General features: G+C 39.9%; 1 protein-coding gene across 12 annotated transcripts in view; it reads left to right on the forward strand.

Moving 5' to 3' along the window:
• Positions 1-8,680, forward strand: part of nav2a (neuron navigator 2a) — a 1,099,168-nt gene that overhangs the window by 967,942 nt on the left and 122,546 nt on the right. For 7 of the 12 annotated variants that reach the window (XM_043705381.1, XM_043705372.1, XM_043705374.1 and 4 more), the window contains 2 exons: positions 2,849-3,316; positions 7,181-7,246. In XM_043705381.1, coding sequence (XP_043561316.1) covers positions 2,849-3,316; positions 7,181-7,246 — 534 coding nt within the window. The remainder of the gene's footprint in view (positions 1-2,848; positions 3,317-7,180; positions 7,247-8,680) is intronic. The other 5 variants (XM_043705375.1, XM_043705377.1, XM_043705378.1 and 2 more) reach the window with 1 other exon arrangement.

An 8,680-nucleotide genomic window follows, 5' to 3' on the forward strand; every position in this document is an offset into this window, starting at 1 on the left:
ACCCTCTCCTCCCTGACCTATCACCTTCATCCCCTCCCCCACTCACCTATTGTACTCTATGCTATTTTCTCCCCACCCCCATCCTCCTCTCATTTATCTCTCCACCCTTCAGGCACTCTGCCTGTATTCCTGATGAAGGGCTTTTGCCCGAAACGTCGATTTTACTGCTCCTTGGATGCTGCCTGAACTGCTGTGCTTTTCCAGCACCACTCTAATCTAAACTCTGGTTTCCAGCATCTGCAGTCATTGTTTTTACCCTGGAAAAAGGTTAAATAGTTCACAAATTTAGATAGAGTATTTTAGCATGCGATATCCTGATGATATCCTGATGATACTTGAAATATCTTGAAGATAAGCATATCAATAAGAAAAAGTTAAAAATCACACAACACCAGGTTATAGTCCAACAGGTTTAACTGGAAGCACTAGCTTTCAGAGCGACGCTCCTTCATCAGGTGGTTGTGAAGGAGCAGCGCTCCGAAAGCTAGTGCTTCCAATTAAACCTGTTGGACTATAACCTGGTGTTGTGTGAGTTTTAACTTTGTACACCCCAGTCCAACACCGGCATCTCCAAATCATAAGAAAAAGGGACAACAGTAGACCACTTGCCCTTCAAACCTCCTCCACCATTAAATAAGATCATAGCTGATCAGATTTTAACTTCAACTCTACATTCCTGCAAACCCTGAAGAACTTTTCATTCTCTGAGTAATCAAGAATCTGTCTCCCTCTGTCTTAGCAATATTGAAAGATTCTGTACTCACTGCCTTCTGAAGAAGAGAATTCCAAAAACTCACGACCATCAGAGAGAAAGAAATGTTTATTCACCTTTCTCTTAAGTGGGCGATCCCCTTATTTTTCTCCCACAAGAGGAAACATCGTTTCGACATCCACCCAGTCAACTCCCCTCAGGATCTGATATATTTCAATTCAGTCACCTCTGACTCTTCTAAACTCCAGAGGATACAAGCCTAGCCTGTCCAGCCTTTCCTCCAAGGTATTCCTTTGTCACATCCATCAAATGCACATTTCAACAAGCAAATTCATAACCTATAACCTGAAGTAAAGTATCACTATCAACACCTGTCAAAAGCTAAGCAGTTTAGAAAGAGAGTTGAAAAACAGTATTACCTGAATAATAAACATCATCTGAAGCTTGGAGCAACTTTTAAGTATGAGAGAACAGAACCAAAAGAGACAAATTTGTTGTATTCGACATTGCTAATTGCAATGTTTAATTCAAATCACAAGAATCATTGTTTAAATGATCATAAAACATTGATTGGAGTTTTAAAAGGAACCCAAATGGAAAACTGAAGTGAAAAATATGTTGTGGGTAATTTGATAGCTGACTAAACTAATTTGGAAAATTAAAGTTACCTTGGAATCTCATCATTATGAAACTGACTTTTAATGTCTTGGGTTCTGTTTTCAATTCTGCCACATTTAATATTATAACCCATTTATGATTCACTTTCTGTTTGACAGCTGAAGCCTTTGCATGCAAGAAACGTATTGTCAGATATTGATATTAATCATCCTATCTTGTTTTGTCTAGTTCTTACAATCATTATGGTTGACTCCTGTGTTCCACTTAAATCCTGCACTTGTTTTGACTATTTGTCAATCTACACGCATTTCTTTGAGCTATCTGTCCATCTTGTGCAATGTGTCATCTCCTTCCAAAATGGAATCACACTTTATCAACTGTCTTTCCCCTTTTGTTCATTTTTGCACGTTCTCTTCATACACTTTCTTGCTTCCTCTAGTCCTGTATTTTGTCCCTCATTTGAGTGACTTTCTCATGCTGTGTTTTTTCTCATTCAGCCTTTTTGAAAGTCTGACCTTTGTTCACCCAAGTATCGTTTCGATCCTCACAGCTCAGAGCAGCTTTTAACCTCCAAATGTTGCCAAAGAAATATGTTCCACACTGTGTCTATTAAGTAATTAAACATAAAGTAAAAGCTGATCTTTAAAATGCTATTTATCTTCATATTTCAACTGTGATCAATAAATTAGACCTTATTGATTAACATGAAAGTTAGATTTGCAAATACACTAAAATATGTGTTTCTGAAGTCAATTAGCATTATGTGCTACATTTATTTCAATCTTTTGCTTCAAGCACCACTATATATAAGAAAAAACGATTTGATCATTCACATGTTGCTATTTGTGAGAATTGATTGGGTGTGCATTGATTGCTGCATTTCCTGCAATAACAATAGTGACAAAACTTCAAAAGTAATTACCTTTGTGCAATTCTTGAAATATAAACATAGTCCTTTTAGACAAAAGAGATATTGGTTCAAAACTAAAAATTGATCTTGCTTTAATTAGTTTCATTGATAAAACTCCCATCCTTGTAAAAATTGCAATGATCCTGTACCAGTCAATATTCCACAGATTAAAACAAAACTCATAAAGTTTGCAACAGACGAAGTTGATTACTTAAATGAGAAAACTTTTAAAAATTATATTTATGGATCACTTTAACATTTGCACCTCACCATTATCGAGGTTAAATTACTTTGCTGAAAAGTCTTTCAGTTCATCTATCAGCACTTCATTAAAATAATAATGGACTGAGAGGATTAGGTATTATGTTCTGTCTAGACGTCAGGCAAAACTAGCATGTCTTTGAAAAAAGTACTTAATCATTTTAACAAAGGACTTTTGGAAAATGCCAAGAGTTATATTGGCACTTCTCAGCTGAGTTGTTCTATAAACTGAATTTTTTTCCGCACTCTGTGTGCCTCCAGGTGTTTTTACGAGAGAAACAATAGCACATTGTTGCAGAAATTAAAGCTATCACTTATCTTTCTCTTTTGCGTTTTTTTAAAAACAGACTGTTCGGGGTCAAGCCAAGCACTAAGCAAGCTCCTGTCACAACAACTGAAAACATGAAGAACTCCACAGTCATTTCCAATCCTCATGCCACCATGAACCAGCAGAACAGTTTGGACTCTCCTCCATCCTGTTTAGGCAGTGGAGGCAGCAGCCCACTCTACAACAAGACGACAGACATGATACAATCGCCCCTGGCCTCCAGTCCAGCATCAGTCCATTCCACAAATTCAAATGGTGCACCATGGGGCGTCAGTCAGAGCAGCTCCTCCACCATAAGTAAAGATGGTCCTGGCTATCAGTCAGTCAACAGTCTACACACCAGCTGTGAATCCATTGACATCTCCCTAAGCAGTGGGGGTGGTCTAAGTCATCACAACTCAACTAGTGGCTTGGTCCCTTCTTCCAAAGAAGATTGTCTTACTCCCTTTGTGAGGACTAACAGCATTAAGACAGCTATGTCTGAGAGGTAGGAAACACATGGTATATCTTTTTAAAACTTTATAGATTAGCAGCTGTCCTATTTTTACAAATGAACTCAATCAATGTCCTTATTAATGGGATTGTCATTCATGACAGCCTCGCAATTCATGTGGTGGTTTTAGGAAGGTGGAATGCTTGATGAATTTGCCCAATAGGTCATTTATTTACATCATCTGTCTACTTAGTGTGTCTCTTGAGTTGTCTTTTTCCTATTTCCTATTTAATTTCCTTTAGTAAAAGTTTTATTTGCTCAATTTTTATTCACTCATTTTGTAATATCTTTGAGACATGAGTTTATCTCAGCTTCCCTCATGCTTTGAAATGAAATTTAAACTTTTTTGGGTGATAGCTGTTGGACAGATTGAGGCAGTGATGATAACCCTGACCCACTGCATAGTCTTCCCTGAAAATCTGTGTCATGGAGAATTTGAGAAGGAGTGCCATTGATTGAGGATAAATTGAAAAGATTGGACTTAAGGTTTGACACCGGGCAGCACAGTGGCACAGTGGTTAGCACTGTTGCCTCACAGTGCCAGAGACCTGGGTTCAATTCCCACCTCGGACTACTGTCTGTGTGGAGTTTGCACGTTCTCCCCGTGTCTGCGTGGGTTTCCTCCGGGTGCTCCGGTTTCCTCCCACAGTCCAAAGATGTGCAGGTCAGGTGAATTGGCCATGCTAAATTGCCTGTAGTGTTAGGTAAGGGGTAAATGTAGGGGAATGGGTGGGTTACGCTTCGGCGGGTCAGTGTGGACTTGTTGGGCCGAAGGGCCTGTTTCCACACTGTAATCTAATCTAATCTAATCTAAGATGAGAAATTTGTGGGTGTAAGCAGTGGGAGAGCATCAGGAGAAAACAATAATAAATAGACTCAATGAAGTCTCAAGGAATTAATCCTCAGGATGAAAAATTATTTCTTGTTACTGTGCCACCCAGGATGACTTGCATGCCATGAGAAATATGATGCTAAACTTAGACACTAGAGGATTCACATCAATTCAGTTTTTGGCAGGTACTACTCAATAAATGCATGCCTGAACACCAACTTCAGTGTTAACCCAATGCCAATGACATTGGGATATAGATTTGTCCTGTAAAAAAGATCAAAAAGCTTTTAGACATGGTAGTCAATTCACCATTTCCCACTTTGGGCTACAGACCAACAGTTAATTTATACCCCATTATTTTGTGCTTGCTAGCTTTTAAATCCCCTTAAGGCAAATGGTTACAAGGAGTCTGAGATTATTGCATTTTCTTAAGTGTAAATTTTGACTTGCAACTTAGTTAATGCATAGTAGGCCAACAGACTATCATGATCAATATAAATAAAAATCTTGCATCAATCACATATCCATAGTGATGCATCTCTGAAAGATATCACACCTCCATAGCAGATATGGATGAACAAACATTCCTCAGTTGAGTGCTATCTGTTAAGTTAGATATGTTAAGGAGTTTGAATGTCTAGTTGACTGAATCAAACTTATAATACATCAATTGGGCAGTGACAAGTCTAAACATTTAATTGGTTCATGTTTTAAATGCTACCATATTCAGTCCAAAAAGTGGATGGGATTATCTGCTCCTGGAGTTGACAAGTGTGGAGGAAGGAAGGGTCTTCATTAGACAGGAGAGTGATATATCCAAACTGTACCACCTTCCCATCGCCAGTGGAATGAGAATCTTGTGGGAAGGCCTGTGGTCGACCATCCTTCCCCCTCCATCACCAGTCGATGCCCATAACTGACTGGTGAAGGATGACTTAATGTTCTTAGTCACCACTGTTGTGATTGACCCAGCTGCGGTTACCACATGGTGTCGCTGATTGCTGCTGCCCTGTGGGAGGGATAGGGCGAAATGTTCTCTCAATCAAAGGCAGTCAAAGTCTCATTGAGTGATTAGACATTAGGCAGATGTATACCAGCTGGGGGGGGGAGTTGTTGCTCACCAACACACAAACGCCACCCTCCCATTCCCACATCCCATAACTCCAGGAAACCCGAGTCCCAGATAAGTCATGAAGAAGCCATTCAGCCCATCATGTCTGCACCTGCTGTCCCAATAGGTATTACTCTTTTCCCCATAACCTACACACACATTGTTTCTATTCAAATAAAGATCCATTGCCCTCTTGGCTGTCTCAGCTGAGCCTGCCTGCTCCATATTTATAGACAGTGCATTTGAGACCCCAACCACCCATTGTGTGAAAATGGGACACATCTCATCACAAGCCCACACTGCTTCACACATCATCCTTTTTATTTATTCACCTGGGCATTGCTGGTTGGACCAGTGTTCAATGTACATTCAATAGTCCATAATTGCTCTTTGAGAAAATGATGGTGAGCTGCCTTGTTGAACCGCACAGTCCATGTGCAAGAGGAAGACCCACAGTCCTACACCAATCCACCATCCTGGCATTTGGAGGATGGGATGGAATGGAGTGGGGGGAGATGTTGTACCAGCAGCAGCCACAGTCTGTTCATGACGCTGTTATGTGCAAGAGTCCTCTGATTGGCCACAAGCTCTCACTGACCCCTCCACCCTGAAGGTCTTGATTCCGAGCAAAGGCTTTGCTGGTGCCCTCACAAATGCCTGATTGGTGTGTGTCTCAGCAGAAACAGCAGCATAGCAGTCTCACCAACTCTCCCAACAGGCAGGCCAGACCCCCAGTGTGCCTCAACAACACTGCGTCACCATCAAAAAAAATCATCAGATCCAGTCAGTAGCCTTAACACTGATTTTACCTAATGGCTTTGTATGTGTAAAACCGCTATTTTCAACAGGATTATGCATGTGTCTGAGGAATTTGTAAGCCTGCTGACCTTAACTCTGATTAAAAATGTTCACACAGTATTGCTGGATCAAAATCCTGGAACTCCCTCCCTGACAGCATTGAGCAAATGCTCATTATAAATGGACCACACTAATTCCAAATGGCAGCTCACCACAGCACTTGATGAGCCAATTGGCCTCCTCTTCATCATAACATTTCTGTGATTCTGCAATTCTCCAGAGCAATTGTGGATGGGCAAAAAAGTCAGCCCTCCTGTGATGCCCATGTCCCAGGAATTAAATTTAAAAATTACCCTGACTGAAAATGTTTTCCTTCATACTGGTCTGTTGCTTCCTCTGCTCCTGAGATTATATTTCCACAGGGCTCCCAAACTTGTTGACTTGTTTAACTGAGCTTATTTTCCAACTTTTCTACAGCTTGAAGCATTTCACTTTACAGCCTGTAATAAGTAAGAGGCTGCCCATTGTTGAGCCACTAAGCCCACCCAACCTCACCTGAGTGTTACTGTACAGCAGCCCTCCATGCCCACTGGTCTTTCACCCCACTGCTGCCAGATGAGCAGCTTCATCCTACCCATCCTACCCTGCCAGATCTCAGCTCTCTGTCTTTTGCCAGTCTCTGGAGCAACTCACTTGCGCAATTACGTTCCCATCTCTTGGTGGTGCCAAGCTGTTGCCCAATTCCCCATATCTACCATCTCTTGGCTCTATACATCACTGTTTATGTGCTATCATTCTTTGAACAATCCAGAATGATCATTGCATTTAACAAGTTCCACATGAGTCACAACTTCTGTCCATTAATTACTTGTTTCTAAGTTTACTATATTTTCCCTTTTCAGTAGTTTATAGAATTAATTTTCTGATCTGTTGTGACATTGTAGTGTTGAAATTGGAAATTTTAACTGAACCAAATGTCTAATTTTGCTGTTGGATGTAGATATAATTATTCTTGGATCTGCTAATATTGTTTATCTTTTCTCATTTCTTTCTTTCCTATGTGATAATCTATCTTTTCTTCTTTGTTCTTCCCTTCACTGCTTGGTTCCATCCATAGCCCTCTCTCTTCCCCTACTGCTAGTCCCAAATTCAACAGAAATACATTACCAAGGAAGCAAGACAGGTAATATTAATAATCAGACAAATAGTTTGGTTGAAAGTGTCTGTGGTTTCAAGGACCATCTGTGTTCATCATTAACGCCTTGGCAAACCTGCTCCCAATGTTCTAAAATTTTGTGTTGTGTTTTATTTGAGCAATAGTGTTTCTTAAATAGTGTGTTGGCTTTTAAAACAAACATCAAGATTAGGATCCCCCATACTTGAAATGAAAAGACCATCATAACCTTTATGTACGAATTGTTCCTCTAAGTGTAGATTTGAGTAGAACTCAAATAAATATTTGACACTTTAAATAAACCTTGTCTTAAATGCAAAATAGTTTGAAAGTGGCACACGTGAGATTCCCTTATGACTCAACCGGGAAATAAAAGGCAGAATGTTCCCAATTCTGGTCCCATCTTCACTAAATTTGCCAGGTAGGTCAGGATTATTTTAGTTTTGGTTCCAGTCATCTTTGGTTAGGGATAAGGCCAAGTCAATACTTGTTCCTTCTCGGGTGATCGTAATCCTGTGACTTTGACTGGAAAAGTGAAATGATGATTGCGTTTGGTCATGAATCATTCAGGACGCTAGCATTTACTGGGCTGATAACTAGAAAACAAATCATGCAGCATGCAAGAGTGACTGAACCATGGAGATTTACTTGAGGATAAGTGAGTGCATTTAGAAAAGCAAAGTAAATGGAAGGGAGGAGCAAAGGGTGGAATGGCAGTGATTCGTGAAGGGAGTGATGGTACAAACACTAATTGCCTTTGTTTTAAAATATGACATTTAAAAATAATTAATATTATTGCTGCTGACAACAAATTGTGCCTGTATTTGTACATTTGTGATCTGGAATACTTAACACATATTAATTGCTCCCTGATATTTTAACAGTAAACATTCTTATCAGAAAAAAAAATGGAATCAAATCAAATCAAATTGACGTGTTCCAACAAATTATTCTCCTTAATCCTAAAATTAATCTCAGCTGATCCTTGATACATGGTCCACCCGTATCCAAGGTTTTGGTCAATAGCATGTCTCAATGGTACAGTGGTGTGGAAACACATGTCCATGTACTGATGGGAATTGCCAAGAGTAAATTCTGCTTCACAGGAAAAATAACCTTTTTCATTTAAAAATGGAAACTTATCAAAATGGAAGTATTTGTGAATTATCCTGTCAACAAGTTGAAGCTTCAGGTCCTCTTATATTCTAAAAGTTCAGAAGGCTGAGAGAATATGTTTGCAATGTTTGAACTTGGGAAAGATTATTTTAACTGTTGAAAATGTGTTGCTGGAAAAGCGCAGCAGGTCAGGCAGCATCCAAGGAACAGGAGAATCAACGTTTCGGGCATAAGCCCTTCTTCAGGAATGAGGAAAGTGTGCCCAGCAGGCTAAGATAAAAGGTAGGGAGGAGGGACTTGGGGGAGGGGGGTTGGAAATGCGATAGG

Source organism: Chiloscyllium plagiosum, chromosome 16 (genome assembly GCF_004010195.1).
Source record: "Chiloscyllium plagiosum isolate BGI_BamShark_2017 chromosome 16, ASM401019v2, whole genome shotgun sequence".
Taxonomy (NCBI): domain Eukaryota; kingdom Metazoa; phylum Chordata; class Chondrichthyes; order Orectolobiformes; family Hemiscylliidae; genus Chiloscyllium; species Chiloscyllium plagiosum.